Source organism: Pteropus medius, unplaced genomic scaffold (genome assembly GCF_902729225.1).
Source record: "Pteropus medius unplaced genomic scaffold, Ma_sr-lr_union100, whole genome shotgun sequence".
NCBI classification, from domain to species: domain Eukaryota; kingdom Metazoa; phylum Chordata; class Mammalia; order Chiroptera; family Pteropodidae; genus Pteropus; species Pteropus medius.
In genome coordinates this window covers 20,857,757-20,877,757 of record NW_024349802.1, presented here as the reverse complement: position 1 = coordinate 20,877,757, position 20,001 = coordinate 20,857,757, and the positions used below count along the sequence as shown (strand labels likewise).

At 42.9% G+C, this 20,001-nt stretch overlaps 1 protein-coding gene across 1 annotated transcript in view; it reads right to left on the bottom strand.

Moving 5' to 3' along the window:
- GALNT10 (polypeptide N-acetylgalactosaminyltransferase 10) overlaps positions 1 to 20,001 on the bottom strand; it is a 179,084-nt gene that overhangs the window by 64,867 nt on the left and 94,216 nt on the right. The window contains exon 4 of the mRNA XM_039836670.1: positions 7,267 to 7,433. Coding sequence (XP_039692604.1) covers positions 7,267 to 7,433 — 167 coding nt within the window. The remainder of the gene's footprint in view (positions 1 to 7,266; positions 7,434 to 20,001) is intronic.

The following is a 20,001-nucleotide window of genomic DNA, read 5'->3' as shown; positions in this document are numbered from 1 at the left end:
GAGATCACTGAGTCCGGTGGTTTTTACACTGGGAATGATAAGGACTCATGACAGTGCTGTAGTAATGAGTGAGTGAATACATTTAGCACACAGTAAGTGCTCAATAAGTATTAGCTCTTGTTATCACATGCTATTGCTATTATGAGATGGTCTAGAATGATACACACCAGACTGTTAACATTAGTCACCTCAGTTGGGGTGAAATTAGAGGGGGATTGGAGAAGTATGAAAAAGAAAATGGAAAGAAAAAGATACTGAGAACCAAATAAGATATACAAATGGCAAAGCATACTGTCATTAGGGAATTGCAAATTAAAACAACAATAAGATGCTATTACACATCTAACCACATTGCCAAAAATCCAAAATACTGACAACATGAAATGTTGGGAAGGATGTGGAGCAACAAGAACTCTTGTTTCTTGCTGATGGGAATGCAAAATGGTACAGTCCCTTTGGAAGACAGTTTGACAATTTCTTATACTACTAAACATATTCCTAATATGTTCTCCAGCAATTGCACTCCTTGGTATTTATCTGAGTTGAAAACTTATGTCCACATAAAAATCTGTGCACAGATGTTTATAGCAGCTTTATTCATAATTTCCAAAACTTGGAAGCAACCAAGATGTCCTATAGGAGCAGATAAATAAACAGTAGTACATGCAGACAGTGGAATATTATTCAGTACTAAAAAGAAATGAGCTGTAAGCCATAAAAAGTCATGGGGGAACCTTAAATGCATATTCCTAAGTGAAAGAAGCCAATCTGAAAAGGCTGTATACTGTATGATTCCAATAATACACTTTAGAAAAGACAAAACTATAGAGACCATTAAAAAGGTGAGTGGGTACCAGGGGTTATGGAGGAGGGAGGGATGAACAGGCAGAGCACAGAGGATTTTTAGGGTAGTGAAACTATTTTGTATGATGCTATAATGGTGGATATATGTCATTACACATTTGTCCAAGCCCATAGAATGTACAACAGCAAGAGTAAATCTTAATATAAACCATGAATTTTGAGTGATAATGATGTCTCAGCATAGGCTTATAAGTTGTAATGAATGCACCACTCGCTCCGGTGCGGGTATAGGACACTGATGGGGGCGGGGCAGTGTGGGAGAGGTTGTGTGTGTGTGTGTGTGGAGTGTAGAAGTGTATATGGGAACTCTATATTTGCAGCTTAATTTTACTGTGAACCTAAAATTCCTCTAAAAACTAAAGTCTATTAAAAAAACAAACACACACTGGGAGAAAAAAAGCCGAAGTGTAATTAGTAATTGCCTCCAGGTGATGAGATTATGGACCAATCTTTCTTGTTTTTCCACATTTTCTCCTTGATTCCTAGCCTGTCCTCATGCTGTTGCCTCTGCCTGGAAAATTCTTCCCCCTCCCTCCCTCCCCCTAGGGGTAATATCTACTTATCCTTTACGTTTGAGTTTAGCTGGGATTTTTTCTGGGAAGCCTTCTCTGATCTTCTCCATGCTCCACTGCACCGGAACCTCCACCAAGTGGTACATTTTTTATGGTCTTACGATTGCCCCTCACCTTGTCTGTCTGCCCTACTGGAGGTGAGCCTTCGGAGGGAAGTCTATTTTATTTTCGTTGCATCCCCAGCACCTAGTGCAGTATCTGGCACAGAATCATTTCATGAATTTTGTTGAACACATGAATAGGAATTAAGTCAGGACAAATGTAGAGACAAACAAAATAAGCAGCACAAAACTTAAGGTGAAAGAGTAATACAATGGAAGTGGGGAATGACTCCTCAACCACTGTGGTGGTTGGTACTCGAAGCAAACTAAGGCTATAAGAGAGATGACAAGAAACAGGAACAGATGCTATGGGGCAGTGTTAAGACCAGTATGTAGAAATGCAAATCAGGTCAGGGCACATGGATTCCCATGACCTGTGCCATGACTGGCATGGTGCGAGGGTGCAGGTCAGACTTAATAAACCCACCACGGAAAGAGGACCTCTGACCCTGGCTCGCTGGGCGGGTCTGCAACTAGCACCTACTCCTAGCACCACTCACTGCCAACAGCCTACCAGTAGCTCTGCAAATACTTAGGAACTTCCTTTTATGGAACCCTTCCCTGTGTATATTTTTATTTATTTGTCGATAGGGAGTTCAATTGGGGAAAACGCTGTCAGTGAGCTCGTACCATAGCCTTCGTTTCTGTACCTCATCATTCCAGGCGGCCTATGGTTCATTCGAAGACAATAACCCTTTCCATTACTACTTCTATAATTTTTCTAGAAAACTGACACTGTTTGAAGAGGGCGGGGGAGGAGAAGAGGAATAAATAGAAATAAATGAACAAAGGCCTTTCTTGTTGTTTCCTAATAAAAATCTCCTATCCTGGCAGTGCAGTCCGGAGGTAAGTCTGCCACCCCACACCTTCACCTCTCTCTCCCACTAGTGCGAAAACACCTCCATATCCTCCTAATCCTCAAGCAAAGCTTATACATTTGAAGAGCTTTTGAAGACCCCAAGACTCTGCAGTGCCCTATTTGTAAGCAGGGCCAGGATTATTCTGGTGTCAGCGTCTGCCTCCACTTTAGTCCCTAGTGCTGCCTGCACAAAGCTCAGGATCTTATTTCAAGAATTCATCTGCTCCAATTTTGTCTCCTACTCAAGGTCTCGACCCTTAGCTGAATTACAATTAGTTGCCCTGAGGATCCTGGAGGAGACTCATTTCAGAGGAAAATGCCTTCTGCTAGGAGCACCAATCTAGCCTGTAGTTAGCATCTATGAATTTCAACTCTGAGAATGCCTCTGCTCATGTGGCCCAGAGAAATCTGTCTTTTATGATGGCCCATATTCGTCGTACTTGAGACAGGCCTCTCCATAATTCTGAAATTGTTTCTCCCAAATCTCATTTTTAAAACAATCACTGCTGAGTAAGTTTTCTTCCAAGGCTGCCTTGAGAATTGCTTCTTGAAACAAAAATAATGATTGCTTTTCTGAAAAATGCAAGTTGCAAAATCTGACAGCTAATCCGCAGGATTGAGGGGTGTGAGATAGTTTTCCTCTGTGCTCTATACCTGATTCATTGAGAAAAAGGGGCAACAATCAGGGGCCTTGGTTGTCACTCTCATCTGTGAAATGGGACAATATTTGGTCTCTTTTCTATTTTATTGGGGAGTGGGTGTGGCACATCGGTTTAATTTTTTTTGCTCTCTGGAGAAGTAGATGCACTTGGAGAGAAAGTCTTTCCTATGAAATTTACTTTTTCTTTTTCAATTGTTACATTTTTTATGGGGGCAGGCAGGAGTGTCATGTTATTTTTATCCCTGAGTACAACATTAAAGAAATTAGGATATTAGAGGTATAAATCATTATAATCCAGGACTGGGTGTGCTTGATAATGAGCTCTTTTTAGCAGAAAGTTTGCTCTTTAATACAATGGAAAAGTAATTTATTGAGAAGTGTCCTTGGGAATAGGAAGGAGTAATGCATTTCTGCAGATGCTTCACATAACCAGTGAAGGCGAGGAAGGATGAGACTCTTCCAGGAGCCTGGAGATGGGATTCTTGTCCCTCCCCTGCTGTGGTAAGCCTGTCCACTGCCACAGGCCTTTTGTTTCCACTTGTAAAATGAGTAGGCTGAGTTACATCTGTGATTTTTACACATTTTTAAAAAGTGGAGCTCGAATTAGTGAACGATTTTTCATTTTTCAGAAACCAAATACAGACCACGCCAGGAGAGGTGCCTGAACCCCATCTGCACCTGTAAGATTCTCCATACCCCTAACTGTGCATTCCTGGGCTCTCAAATGCTCTGGGAGGCATGTGGTGACAGAGAGCAGCATAGATGACCTTGAAATTCTTTTGTAATTAAACAAGGAGAAATACTCATTTCTAATCCAATTGATGCTTGGTTTATTCTGCTTCCGGAGGGTTAATGCCTTGCAATACTCGGAGAGGGACCTGCCAAGTGTTGTGCCGATTATTCAAAAAATAATTGGTGACAGGGACCTGAGCTTGAAACACAAAGACATGAGCCAGCACCAGTCACAAAAGAGACCGCTGTGTCTTCCACAGCCACAACCATCTAGCTTGCTGAAGGCAACCCCGTTACTACCGATAGCTTTTTGTGTGTGTGGATGTAGTTGCCATATACTATTTTCTCTTCCTTCCTTCCCTCTTCATTCATTCATTCATTCATTCATTCACAAACGTTTATTAACTACCTGCTTCTAGACCACAAATGGTCTAGCGAGGAAAACTGACAATAAAAAGGTCAACAAATAGCCATGAAATAACACACGGGAACAGTGACTAGCGGCACTGGCGAGGGACCTACATGAAGATGGTGTGAGAGGAGCAAGGAAGAGCTGGGAAGAGAATGTCCAGGCGGAGGGAAAAGCAGGGGAAGATCCGAGTCAGGATGGAAGCCACTGTGGCTGCTGTACAAAGAGCAAGAGAGTGAGTAAGTGAGAGCAAGCCTCACCACCATGGCCCTCGAGAACAATCATGGCAGCGAGCCTGCTCAGATCAGGCAGCCCATACCTGAGGGAGGGCTCAGGTGTTTGCCCCAAGGAGTAGAGGCTGTTTATGTTGCAGCATAGTACAAGGAAATCAAGAAATCACTTGAGCATTGCGCTCATTTATCTTCCTTTTCACTGCCTGGCTGTGAGCCCGGGGCCTGTGGGTGGTGGGCCCAAACTGAGAGAAGGCTGAGGTTGGGAGAGGAGACGGGTCAAGGAAAGCAGAAGAAAGGGGGTGGAAAGTGGTGGTGGAGCTCATTCACACCCCTGTATTCCCAATTACTGTGTACGGATGTGAAAGTTGGAAGTAAAGAAGGCAGATAGAAAAAAAATGGATTCATTTGAAATATGGTGTTGGAAGAGAGCTTTACAGATAGTCTGGACAGCCAGAAAGATGAACAAGTTGGTCCCAGAGCAAATTAAGCCTGAAACATCACTGGAGGCAAATATGACAAAACTGAAGCTGTCCTACTTCGGGTGTATCATGAGAAGGCAGAGTTCTTTGGAAAAGACAATGATACTGGGAAAAATAGAAGACAGTGGGAAAAGAGAAAAACCAGTATAATAGGGACTGACTCCATGAAAGAAAACATAGGCGTGCGTCTATAGGAGCTGAGCAGGGCTGTTGAGGACGGGACACTGGGACATCACTCATTCATAACGGTTGCCAGGGGCCAGAGCCGTCTCAATGGCATGTAACACAGATACAGCATGGGTTCTGGGCTTTGAGTCCACAGGCCTGGGTGTTCCACTCACTGGCTGTGTGACTCTGGGCAAGTCAGTTAACCCCAGCTCCTCATCAGAGACCCAGGGATCCCAAGGTCTCATTCAGAGGCTGTCGTAAGAATAAACGAGATGACATAGAAGCCCCCTATATGATGACAAGGAGGCAATTCAAGTGGGAGGTGAGACAACAGGACATTTGTTTAGTGTTTTACAATTTTCAAAGCCCTTTACCCACAGAAAGGGGAAGACTATACCTGAACTTCCACATCTGTACATTTATCTCTGACTTCGCCTCCTACAACCAGCCATAAATAATGTCGAAAACAATAATAATACCAAGCTTAAATGTTTATTTCTAATGTTCATTATGTGGCAGACACTGTCCTGAGCACTTCACATACAACTTATCTAATAGTCACAGACACCTAAGCGGTACATACTGTTGTGGTCCCATTTTACAGATGAGGGAATTGAAGCACACGGAGGTCAGGTGACTGGGTCGAAGTCACCGATCTAGTAAGTTACAGGGTCAGGATCAAAGATGTAACTATGGCCAGGCTCTCTGCTAAAGAACAGAGCTATGGAGACTAGGAGACCCACCCCAGGCTTCAGTGGGCTCACAGATCTCATTTCGAGGATACAAATAAACTCATACAAGGCACTAGATGCTACTGTAACCACGGTGGAAATACTAAGGGAACAGAAGAAATGAGCTCTGATCATTTATTCATCAAACATGTATTAAGCATCTACTCTACCTAAGGAGCTGAGGCTGAATGGTGAACAAGACTGATGCGGTGGCCCAGGCTCTCACAAGGGAGAGCCTGGTCGGGGAGACCTGCAAGCAGACAGCACATGCACACAATGTTTGCATGCTATACTTATTTGTATTTTAATTCTGCCTGTGACAAGAGCTAAGAAGGAAAAAGAAAAGGTCTCATGAGAATGAGTGTAGGTAAAGAGTTCAGAGAGACTTTTTGAGGTGGTGAGGACTGAGTTTAAGATGTGTGTGTATGTATATGTGCGTGCACACACACACACACACACCACTCAGGCCTCTGTACTAAAGGCATGTAATTAAGAGTGTGGTATTACAAACGGGGTGACAGGCAGGTCAACTTTGATTATTCTGGAGTGCACTTAGACTCCCTCTCTTCAATACTTAGTGCCTCTGCAAGAAGGTGAGCAGAGGAGAGGAGTTCTCATGATTTTGCTGCAACTGGTGAAACCTTTGATGCAAAGAATAAGCTTGAGATGACTGGACGGAGGGCACTGTAGTCTGTTGGTTAAGATCACATGCTTAGGGTCAGACATGGTTTGGTCACTATATCACCACCTAAGAGCTGTGTGACCAAGGGTAAGTCAGTTTATCTCTCTGGCCTTCAGTTTTCTCATGTTAAATCATGTGGCAGATACTGTAGTGGGGGCTCACTCAATACTGCTAATCCACTTCTCCTCTTCCTATCTCTACTAAAGAGGCCCCAAGTCGATCACATGCCCAGCTACCCTTGCAAGTAGAGGGGTCCAGATGTCAGAGTTCTGACCAAAAGTCTTTCCTGAATGAGAAGGCAAAGGCTTGCAAGGAGGAGGTTTTGTTCTCTTTGCCTTTCTTCCTTCTTCTTATCTGAAAGGTAGACTTTCCAGAGGAACAGCAGCCATTTTGTGACCATGAGGATGAGAAAGGAGGAAGAGAAGTTGGTTCTTTGATAGCTTTGAGCAGTTGTACCAATTCTTATTCTATGAAATGAATGAATGAATAAATAAAGAAGCCCCTTACTTGTTTGAGCTATTGTTTATCAAGTTTTCTGTTATTTGAAGCTTAATGCATTTCTACAAATGGGATAAAAATAGAACTTCTTGGGTTGTTGTGAGGACTAAACGAGATAATATGTGTGCAGTGCCAGGTTCATGGCCTGGCACACAGCACGCATCAGTAAACAGTGGCCTCTATGGTGTTGCTGCTGAAGAAGGGTAGACCTGCCACCCCTCTGGCAAGTCACGGGGTAAAGCATGAAGAGCAGGAAGCTCGGTGGGATGGGCCCTACCTCGATCACTGAAGTCATCGACCAGCACGATCTCGGCGATCAGCTGCGGGGGTGAGCGGTTCAGCACGCTGTGGACGGTGCGGAGGAGGGAGGACCAGCCCTCATTGTGGAAGGGGATGATGATGCTGGTGTTGGGGAGTGTCTCCAGGTAGCGTTTGTTGTTGCAGCTAGAGGGAGACACAGGGGACAGGGAAAGGACAGGTTCAGCTCTCATCTTGTCAAGAGAACTAGGCATGTGGTTTGGCTAACTGCAAATCCCACTTCCTCTCCAGCCTTCAGGACACAAGTGAAAACCGGGGACGCCACAGTCACTTCAGAACCTCCTTCTAGTTGGCATCCTGAAGCCCTGCGTCCAATCCCTGCACACACAGTACACAGGGATAGGTACACAAGACCTCAAACAAGGACAGGCAGTGCTGGAGGAGCAGCACTGGGGTTCGGTGTTTGACATGCACCAACTCATTTAAGCCTCAGCGGTGACAACACGTGGTTGCCATCCTCAGGACCCCATGCGGAGCATAGCCCTTCAGTAACACCGGTCTCTCTCCCCACCCCCTGCACATTCCTCTCCAATGGAGGAGAAGCCACTTATCCACGAGTTTGGAAGAATAAACTGGGCTTCATTGGCTCAGCCCCTCTTCTTTCCCTCCTTGGGCTCTACAAGCAGAAGGCACATTTTCTCTCCTGCTCTCCACTAGCCTTACGGTAAGTTTGGGGAGAGGGGGAGTGGAAGGCCCTGCCCTGTGGGCCTTTAATGTCATTATAGCACCCAAAAGAATCAATATAGCTCCTTAACATCATCACATATCTAGTTGGTGTTCACATTTCCGTGATCTTCTTCTGTCTTTTTACAGTTGGTTTGTATAAATCAGGATCAAGACAAGGACCATATACTGCCTTTAGCTGATGTGTCTCCTGAGTCTCTTTTTCGCCTTATAATTTATTTGCTCAAGAAACTGGGTCATTTGTCCTACAGGATTTTCCAGTCTGCATTCTGCTGCTTGCATTGCTGTGGTACCTCTGCACATGTTCCTCTGTCCACCCTCCTTTGGTTCCCATGAACTGGTAATTACATCTAGAGGCTTGGCCTAATTCGATGAGATATTCTGGCAACCTCTTCCTAGATGCTGGGGTGGGCATCCCATGAGATACACAGTTGTCTTTCCTTTGTGATGTTGGTGGCCATTGATGATCAATGTCTAAATCCCTTTTCATCAGGGGTTTGCAAAATTGTGATATTCTAATTCTATCGTTCCCCATTTACGAGGTGGAATACTTCTATTGAGAAAAATGGCCACATTGACTGTTTGGGTGCCCTGAAGTACATGAAAGGTGGGAGAAGTCCCTGATTCTGTGTTTACTCGTTTTCAAGACTAGCATCCTCCACAGGCCAATTCTTTGTTTTCATTGTGAACTCATAAATTTTAACCTAATTAATGTGTTTCAATTCAGTGCAAGTATTATTCTTACTGGTTTCCAAATAAGCCCATCTTTAGCCCTAGGGAGTCTTCTCAACTTGGCTCATAGTCCTCTGAACACGACTACAAGGTCCTCATAGCTTCATTGCTTTCTGATAAAAGAGAGACTCAACTCACCTCTGCTGGCTTTGAAGATGGAAAAAGGGGGTCATGAGCCAAAAAAGTGGGTGGCTTTTAGAAGCTGGGAATGGTCCTCACTGATGGCCAGCAAGGAAATAGGAGTCTCACTCCTCAGAACTAAATTCTGCCCAAAATGCAGATAAGTAAGATTTCCTTAGAGTTCCAGAAAGGAATACTCAGCCAACACCTTGATTTTAGCCCCATAAGACCCATATCGGACTTCGGACTTCCAGAATTGTAAGAATAATTTGTGTTGATTAAGCTGCTAAATTTATGGTAATTTGTTATGGCAGTTATAGAAAACTCATACACAAGGAGTCATCCTTGACACCCTTTGCCCAGTACGTAAACATTATTAGCTAACATTTAAAAAGTGAAAAACTTCACATCAAAACCCTCTTGAGCCTCCCGTGGCAGCAATGGGCTGCCACTGACAGTGGATGCCTCTCTATAGGGCAGGTGCTCTCCACGTCCTCAGCTCTCACCACTCCCTCGTCTTATACTAGGGCTGCTTCACTCCCTCTCATTGCCTCCCAGGCCCCTGGAGACATCTGAAGTTGAGAGCCCAGAAGTAAAAGGTATCATGGGAGGAAGCACCACAAGATTGGTACAAAATTTTGGGGGGAAAATTTGTGACACCTGGGGCTGTGAACATAACCACCAAATCTTTCCTTATGTATGCCACTGCAATCCACTATTCGACTGCCAGAATGTGCCAGGGTCTCTTGGCAATTTACTTCGAAACATATCAAAGAGTAAAATGGATTGATGAAGGGAGAGAGGGATGGATAGATATGTGATAAAGTTGGTACTGCAGAATCCAGATGGTGGGAACATAAGCATTCAGTGTACAATTCTTTCAACCTTTTTGAATGTTTGATAATGTTCTCAAAGAAATGTTTCAAATTCTCTGTTAGAAACACCAAGGAAAGCTGGGGAACGGGGAGCAGGAATGAATCCTTGGCATCCAGCAGTGAGCTCAGTTCCAGCTGTGTGGACCGGTCTCCCCTAATTCTGGCAGTCCAGTTCTGATGGACAAGTCGGTCTCTCTTTTTCCCTTTGGGACCTCTGGACTTATCACATGTCCCCTCTTGCTCTTCCATCTGGCTGGACCGCTTTTACCCAGGCCTCATGCCACCCTCCTCTGCAACTTTCCCCACCTCTCCAATTCTTTTGATCATTTCAACCAGCTTTCTCTGGGAGCCTTCTCCAATTTCATAATGTCAGCCTTCACAAATAAATGAAAGCAGTTCTTAAAAATCCCTTTTCCTTAACTCAGCTGAGTTCGCTGTGGCCAAAAAAGACAGGCAACATCTAGTTTTCTACAAAAGGCCCTGCCTTCCATCCAATTTCACAGGAGGCTTGCTCAACTGAAGCAGGGTTTGTGTGTGTGTGTGTGGGGCAGGAGAGGGGTGAGACAATAAATTGCCTGTAGTCCAAGGGGTGAATACAATAGAGCTATTACCCAGCAGAGAGCCCTGGCTCTCTAAAACCCTAGAATGGGCCCCACAGCCTGCCAGTAGATGCACAAATACCATCTTATAGTAAGGGAAGTAGACAATGCTACAATAGATGAAATTCACTTCTAATTTAATTCAATTGTGGAATTAAAGACTATTCAGAACTCAAAAGGCTCAGCTGGAATCACGGCCCTAAACATATGCCTTTTTCCCCCTTCCTTTTGGTCTCTATTTTTCTCCCTCTTCTACCCATCTATCCATCTATTTACTAAATAAGTACAAAATAGCACTTCGACTTTTGCCATGGGAACTAGTCATTAGTTTGGCCCCAGCTTAGCAGATGGTCTTTGTTTAAATAAAAAATCGCATGACATGCTGAAATGTGTCTCTCCAGTATCCAGCAGGGAATTCGGTTCCACAGACCTGCGCACAGGCCACTTTCCTGCTGGGAGCTTGTGCAAAAAGCCCCATTTCTCCTCCCACTAGGCCTGAAATGGCGGTAGACAGAGGCAGCCTGGGGATGGCGGGGAGGAAGATAGAGGCCACTGCCCTCTTTTAGTGACACCCCCATCTCCGCAGTCCCCTTCAAGACCTGTCTGCATGTTCTGTCTTGAGCTGTCAACACTGCATGGTGGTGTATACCCAGTTCCTTTGCGTATGGTAAACACGAAGTGTCCTCTTGCCGGTGACTTCAGAAACTAGCCACAAAGAATGTGGTCTCCAGGAAGGAGAAACTAGGGCACTGCTCCCAACAAAAGAGACTGGGTTGGCTGTGACCAGACAATAACAACCTCTGCCTCTCCATGGTTCGTTGTGCTCAGTGGTGTACGAAGCATCTTCCTTCTCTCTCCTCTAATCTGTACCAACTCCTGGCAGGGAGGTGAACCAGGGAGTGCTCACCCTGTTTTCTACATAAGGAAAACAGAGCTCAGAAAGATAAGTGACTTGGATTCAGGATTCAAATCTAGATAGTATCTATTTAAAATAACATTTATATGTGTGTGTTTCTTCATTATAAAAGTGGTAACTGCTCAGTGTAAAAGTCTGGAAAACACAGAAAGGTAAAGGACAATTGATAACGACAGCAGGATCTTGCCCAATGCTGACACCTGGGGCTAACATTAAACATAGAGGGTATGTCTTCTTCTTCACTCTTCTCCGAACACGCATCTGTTTCTACAGCACTGCATACAGCACACCGACTTAATGGCATCCAAATCCTTGTGGGCTCCCAGGTGCTGCATGGCCTCCTGAGACGCTTGGAAGAGCCCTGCTGTGGGCAGGATCAGGTAGAGCGATGCCCTTGTGGAGCAGGTTGCTGGGCTGAACTGGAGTTGGAAGGGCCTAGTTCAACCTTTTTGTTTTCCAAGTAAGGGGGTGAGGTTTAGAGAGGCTAAGTGGAAATCCCAGCCCACATGGCTAGCTGTTGTTGGACTGACAGGTACAGCTAGCTCTTCAGTTTAGTCACAACAGAAAGAGAAAATCCCTTGGAGACTCTGGATGTAAAAAACAAATTTAAATCATACATAGTTCTAAGGAGGCAGCACCCACCGCATGTTCCAAGTGCTGCCTATCAGCTTGGTGGAACCATGGAGGGGGGCTAGACCATGCAGCCTCGAGAAGTGGGATCACTGAGGGTTCTGATGAACTTCAACAAAAAAACTCCTACTAGTAAGAATGCAGATGCTTTAAATATGCTTGCTGATGTCCATGCAATGTTTGTTCTAATTTGTCAGAAGTAGTTTGGTATGGACTTAGAGCCGAAAAGACTACTTATTGGTTGTATAATCTTGGGCGAGTTACCAAACCTCTATAAGCCTCAGTTTCCTCCTTCACAAAATAATCTTGCAGGTTTGAGCTGAGAAGTGAATACAAAAGAAACCTATGGTGCTCTATAAACATAAAGGTGCATCAAGTACCACTGGTTAAAAGAAACATCTGTGCTCTTCAGGTCAATCATGGTGCCTGCCTTGCCCACACCTTCTCTTTGAGCAGAAATGGCCACGCCAGAGGAAGGCTGAAGAAGGAGTCCTGGGTGGACCCTATGACTACCCATTCCCTGGTCATGATGGCTGCCTGGGGCAGGAACAGACCCCTGACCCAAGGGCACCCAATCCATTGACTTGCCAATGGTCAATGGCCTAGCAAGAAATCTGTGCCCAAATGGAGTTCATCAGGCAAATAAAATTCTCTGTCTTGGGAACACAACCTTGAGGTACGGAAAGGGAGTCTAAGAGTTAATGAGGGGGAGCAGACACAAAGCTACACAAAAACAGAGCTAAGGCCTCTTGATGGCCTTAGCTGTTGAGGGGGTCATAAGAACGTGGTGGCCAGGCTTGGAAAGATCTTCCCAGTTCAGGCCCTGGGAGGCCTGGCTGTGCCATGGCTCCACGTCTTCCTTCGGGAGAGCCAAGCTCTCCAGACCCAATTAATTCCACGTTCCACCTGGCTGACATTCCCATTTCCCATTATTGCCCCTGCCTCCTTGCAGAGGATGCCCCACTAGCTGAAGTAACTGCAGCCAAGGAAGTCCAACCTATTCCTAAGTCCATTCTTTGGAAAGAAACAAAAACAAGCATCCAAAAGTTGTACTAAAGCTGGATGAAGCGGTCTTATATTTTCTTTATTATTTTGAAAAGCACGGACTCTTACAGAATTATAAGATTTCTAAACTCCACAAATACCGCTAATGTGGAAATCCGGACTGCCGGGTCATGGGCGCTGAGACCGCTGGGGCAGAGCAGTGTTGTTCCACATGATTAGCAGGACTGCATCAATATCATGCCAGCTGCACCACCATGATGTCGTGAGCAATCACCCACAACCCACAGCATTTCACCCCCACTATGCTCTGTGCGCTAGAGTAAACTGTTCTCGGTGATTACAAGGGTGAGTTGTCTTTCTTTTTTAAGGGAATGATCATTCTAAAAATCTTTGTGAAGTGACTCTGTTGTCTGAAAGCTCCCAGTGTCTGTACTCTTAGACAAATGATCTTCTGGAAACGGGCACCATTTTAGCATCTTCTCATGGGAACAAAATCCAGTATACCCTCCTCTATCCAACAGACGACAGTTTTGGACTTTCCACTGACCAGATGGGGCCTTTTGGGAGCTGGTTTGTGTGTCCTGGGGGTGGCATCTCTTTGGGCTGAGGATCTCTTTGGGTTGAGGAGTGAGGGAGATGGTCAACTACTGTTCCCAGGCTGCACACACAGCTTCAGTGTGAAAAGCCAATGAGAACCACTGAATGAATATGAAGGCTGGAAAGGCCTGACTCTCACCTTGTTGGCACTCCTTGTTTTATGGATGAGGAAACTGAGGCCCAGAATGGGAAGGGACCCTCCCAGGGTCACACAATAAGATGGCATACACACATCTTAAAATGTGGCCTTTGAGAAATAGTACTTTCTGAGATGGCAACAGCAGGTGTGGTGAGGAGAGGGGCATGGACTGAAGAGACCCTCAGATCTTGGTTCAAGTCCCACCTTTGTCACTTAGTAGTAAGTCATCTTGGGAAAGTCACAGCCTCCCTAAGCCTCACTTCCATGGTAAAATGGGGACCTAATTCCTTCCTATGAAGACCGTCACAAGGAATGAAAACGATACCATGTGTGAATGCATCTGGCTTATAAATGTGAGTTCCTACCTCCCAGGGGCCACGGGGTAGGTCATTTTCTAGTAAATGGTTTGAATTCAAAATTCTGTAGTTCTCCGCTCCCTATTTTGTATAAAGGGCAGTCCCTTACAATACAACATTTTCAGACAGTGTCCAATGGGCTCTGGAACCACCAAGAAGCTAAGTGGAAGTTATAAATAGCTCGAGGCTCTGGAGCAAAAGGAAAAAGCTGGGTCTCAGTGGGTACACTGTAAAAAGCTCCTGTCCTCTCACCCCTCAGATTTGGCCCCTCTTCTGACACACCCTTACAACACACCTTCCCTTCTCAGCTGAGGCCTGGCTCCCCAGCCCTTCACTACTCCACTCTGGGGGATGAGACAGGTGTTGGCTTTCTCTTTTGACACAGTCTGGCTGGAATCAGAGGAGCCGGAAGATGAGTGTGACAACATGTACCAAAGCTGATATCTTTATGAAGGTCCTTTTCCATTCAGGAGAGGCTTTGCTGAGAGCCAGCTGCACCCATTTGCTCTTCCCTCTTCTCCACAGACATGTGAGAGAATCACAGGGCTTATTAATGTTAATTGTGCACCTCTAGTTCATCACTAGTTTCGCACCCCCTAATGTGCACCAGGGATTCCAAGCAGTATTTAAAGGATCTTGGTTGTGTTGTCTTTCCTCCCGTTTGAACTCACATTTTGGAAACCCCTTTGTTTAGATCATATATTGTTTAAAACAGTGATAACAATAACGACAAAAAAATTTTTTAAAGCACACAGCAAAATCCAACAGTTTCTTCACCCACATGATAAAACTAGTCCTTCTACAAATATAAAAGGCAATGTATTCCAAGTGCTCAAACTTTGAACACAGGCTGACAGCAGGAAGGAAGAACTCTGGTTAATCAGTACGGTATAGAAGGTCACGGTGCCCAGAATTACCAGATGAAATGACAGCCCTAGGACTGCACCTCAGATCCCAGTTAGGTGCCAGCCGCCAGGCAAATGTCATTTGGAAGAAATGGGCTTTAATATCAAGATTCTTGATGATTCATGAAGGAGAAAGAAAGAAACAAAAATGTAAAGATATGTATATAAAGGTGTTTTTGCCACTGTTTCCAAAAGCAAAGACCTGAAAATAACCTGTCTGCCCGTCAACAGAAGAATGAATGAGTAGATTATATTCCTGTGGAATATTACAAAGCTATTAGAAATGCCTTAGGAATGTGACCACAGCATATAAAATGAATGAAGTTACTTGTAGAATAAAATCCATAGTACAACCACATTTATGCAACATGTCTATACATGTTGCATAAGCAAATTCTCTACCTGGGCAGATTTAGGAATGGGGTGGTGGTGGTGGTGGTGGTGTGTGTGTGTGCGTGTCTCTCGCAGGGAATTACTGATTCTTCCCCTTAAAAAAAGTGTGGAGAAGGAGTCTTACACTTAGGAGGGAATTATGTTCTATTCTGCATAAGAGTGCTCCTAAACTAAGCTGCTCTGTGCTTGTCTTATCATCATGCTGCCCTTGATACCATCTTAATGAAAGGAGAGAATTGATAATCGCTTTTATCTTCCAGTCATTAGTCTCTTTTTCCTTAAACTCTTTCAAGGCCAGTACCACTCAGCAATCAAACTCATCTCTGTAACCGATTTTACTGAGTGCTATTTATCTTCTCCTGGATAAGCATATATTACCTTCAGTGTGGTGAAGGAAATGCAACCCGAGTAGGCGGCTGGTTGTGTTCATTTATTTAGCCAATCCTGCTCACTCTGCCCGGTCCAAGAACCTTCATGCACAAATGATGAGAATTAAAAAATGTCTCCCTCCTTTCTTGTGAAGGATGGGTCTCAGTTTGTGCACGACGCTGTAGAAAAAGCACATACTTGGGTCTTGGTTTGAGTCTCCTTTGCCTTCTAAACCAGCTGTGTGAACTGGAGCAAAGGGCTGAGCTTCTCGCAGGCTCAGTTTGTGCATCTGTAAAAGGGACCTAGTAGTGATCCACATTCAATACAATTTCAGAGAGGCCAGAATCACAATAAAAGTTGTAATAGTGTTTTTTTTGTAAAGGAGAAGATAATGTCGAAACATAAAGGATAAAAAGTATTATCACACAAAACTTCAAAGGGGGCTGGTAAAGTACTCAGTACAACCCCTGGCATATAAGCACTAGATAAATGGGAACCATTATTGTCAATGGAGAGCACAGCATCCCTTTCTGGAAGACTTAGAAAATGCATCTGTTTGCAGAAATGATTAAAGAACCACAAACTGCACATTAGCTCACGTGGATGTCAGGTGGTTTTTACCCAACATAAATCGTAGGGACACATGTCATTTGATTTTCAGTTGACAGGCAGCCATTTTTTGCTTCTAAGCCACTTCTCTCTGAAATTTCAACCCAAGGGCTGAATTCATTGACATCTATTTTAAAAATTACAGAAAAGAAGTTGATTTGAGAAATATTTTTGACTCCCATTTTATGTTAAGGCTTATGAGCACCTTTAAATCCCAATAGTAGGTCTGATAGATCAATAACTTGCCTTGAAAGAAAGACCACTGTTCAGAAAGGAGTCATTTAATTTCAGAGGAGAGCTGATTTAAGTCTCTTGAAAAATCAGTGGTGCTCCAAAGAAACCTGGACTTTTTCCTAACCCAGCTCACAAACTCTTCAGGCTCTAGCCCCTCTTTCCGTCCCCCACCCCCCACATGTGTGGCTAACAACTTGCCAAACTAGGGAGTCTGTATCACTCATTGTGGGCATATTTAGGGTGCTAATCTAATATTGAAGTGCTCCATTATAAAAGTGTTAAGCGAGCTTACTCTACACATGAATTATAATAAAAAGGGAAAACTGCTAATATGTATAAAATATGTCTTCCAGGCCTATCATTATTCTATGGAGGGTCTGACAAACCTCTGGGTACTGTGGGGAGGGGGTGAGGGAGCACTGGGGTTGGTGCAGACTGCAGCCATTCATCCCCACTGCAGAGGGTGGGAGGAAGTGGGTGCCGACCTTGCCATGACCTGAATATGGCACACAAATACCATCATCCCAGACACAATACAGACCACAGCTGATCTTGGGCCATTTTTAGATTTACTGTTTGTTATGCCTCAGGCATTTCTTGCTATTAGAGGAAAATGAGTTAATTAAAACCACAATAAAAACATAGCAACTCAGAAAAGGATCCCGTTGCCATTTCCATTTTTCACAATACAAACGGCATCATTTATTCAACTGCCTACTCAGCATTGTCATGTGGATGTTTAATGTCTTAAACTTGACTGACAGCAAAATCCCGATTTCCCCAAACCTACTCTTCCCCAAATCTGTTCCCGAAAAAAGTGAATAATGATGATAATAGTAACAATAATACCTGGCCAACCTGTTCGTGAAGAATATTGGTCTGTGACATTTTTTTCTTATCCTACTTTTTGCTGTTTTGTCTGGTTTTGTTATCAGGGTAATGCTGGCTCAAGAGCTGGAAAGTACTCCATCCTCCTTAATTTTAAGAGGTGTATAGAATTTGTGTTATTTCTTATATTTTTGGCAGAATTCATCAGCGAACCGATCCGGGCTAAGAGTTTTCTTTGTGAGATGAGAAATATTAATATCAATTTCTATATTAGTTATTGGGCTATTCAAGTTAGTCATTTCTTCCTGAGTGACCTTTGGTACTTTGTGTCTTTCAAGGAATTTGTCATTTCATAGAAGTTGCTGAATTTATAGGCATAAAGTTGTTCAGAATATTCCTTTATTATTTTTTAATAGTTAACAGAATCTGTAGTTATGTCACAGTTCTCATTCTTGATATTGGTAATTTACGTCTACTTTCTTTTTTCTCATCAGTCTGGTTTGAAGTTAATTTAATTTACCATCTCAAAGAACCAGCTCTTGGTTTCACTGATTTTTTTTTTCTTTTGGTTTTCTATTCTCTAGTCATTAATCTCTGCTTCGATCTTTTTTATTTCCTTAACTTTGTTTATTTTGGATTAATTTACTCTTCTTTTTTCTAGTTTCTTAAAGTAGAAGCTGATGTCATCAACTTGAGACCATTCTTTTCTAATACAGGCCTTTAATGATACAAATTTCCCTGTAAGTACTGCCTTAATAACATCCCATAAATCCTGATATTATTCTGTTTTATCATTCAGCTCAAAATACTTTCTAATTTTTCCTTGGATTTATTCTTTGACCTATCTGTTATTCATAGGTAAGTTACATGGGCTGCAATCTCCTTTCTGGTCATTGTTCCCTCTTCCCTCTTTTTCTGCCTTCTTTTGGATTAACTGAATATTGTTCATAATCCCATTTGTTCTCCTTCATTGGCTTATTAGCTGTGACTCTGTTTTGCAATTTGAGTGATTGTTTTAGGGTTTATAGCACACACTTTTAACTTTTAAAGCCTACCTTCGCCACTTCACAAGGAGTACCAGAATCTTACAATAGTATATTATCATTTCTCCTCTCTAATCTTTATGTTGGGATAATTTTACTTTTATCTATGTTTTAGACCCAATGATATGTTATTGTTGTTTTTGGTTACACAGTCAGATACATTTTTTAAAAAAATTCAACAATAAGAAAAAATAGTACATAATTTATCCACATAGTTACTATTTCCAATGATTGTCATTCTTTGTGAATGAAGATTCTATTTCCATCCAGTATCTCTTTTTTTTCCTAAAAGACTTTATCATTTCTTATAGCACATGACAACTGTAATAAATTCTTTCAGCTTTTTTTTTTTGTGTGTGTGTTGGAAAGTCTTTGTTTTGCCTTAATTTTGAATGATATATTCATAGGGTACAGAGGTCTAGGTTGACAGAGTTTTTATTTTCAGTACTTTAAAGATGTTGCTACACTTTGTTCTTTCTTGCATTGTTTCCAATGAAAATTCTGTCATCCTTATCTTTGATCTTCTGTCTACAGTATATTTTATTTCTCTGGCTTCTTTAAAATGTTTTCTCTTTGCCACTGGATTTTAGTAATTTGATTATGATGTGCCTTTGGTGGTGTTTTACTCATGTTTCCTGGGACTGGGTTTCACTGAGCTTCTTCAATCTGTGGTTTTATAGTTTTCATTCACCTTGGAAAACTTTTGGCCATTATTTCCCTCTCCTTCATGGACTCCAGTTACACGAATATTTGACTACTTAAAAGCTGTCACTCAGTTTATTAATACTCTTTTCATTTTTTAAAATTCTTTTTTCTCTGTTTTATTTTGAATAGTTTCTTTTCTTTATATCTTCAAGTTCACTAATGTTTTTTTGCCCTGCAATATTTAATCTGTCCTTAATCCCATATACTGTATTTTTCATCTTAGACATTGTTGGTTTCCTTTCTAGAAGTTCGGTTGGGTATTTTCATATCTTTCATTTCTCTAATTTTTAAACATATAGAACATAGTTATAATAACTGTTTTAGTGTCCTCTGCTGGTTCTGACATCTGTATTAATTCTGGGTTGGTTTTGATTGAATCTTTTCCTCATTATGAGTCATGCTTCTCTACTTATTTGCATCTCTGATAATCTATGGTTGGATTTTACCTTGATTAGTGCTGAAAATTTTTTTTATTTCTCTTAAGTATTTTTGAGGTTTCTTCTGGGATGTTGTTAAGTTACATAGAAACAGTTTGATCTTCTGGGCCATGATTTATGCTTTTTCAGACTGGGCCAGAGCACTGTTCAGTCTGGGGCTAATTAGTCCCCACTGAGGCAAAACTCTTCAAAGTGCTCTACCCAATTCTACATGAGTTAGAAATTATAAGGAGTTAGAAATTTCCAGTCTGAGTTGTAAGAAGAGGCAGTATTCTTGGTGCTGTGTGAAAGTCAGGCACACTGTTCCTTCTAATCCTTTTGGTGATCCCTTTCCCAGCTTCAGGTGGCTTCCTCATAGGAAGAAGCTCATCAGTAATCTGCTGAATACTCAAGGGGCCTTTCCACAGACTCTGAGGCTCGATCTCCATGCAGCTCTCTCTTCTTCAGTACCTTGTCTTGTGAACTCTCTGCCTCTTTGGTTTCCCTGGACTCTAACAGCTCAACTCAGGGAGTTCTCA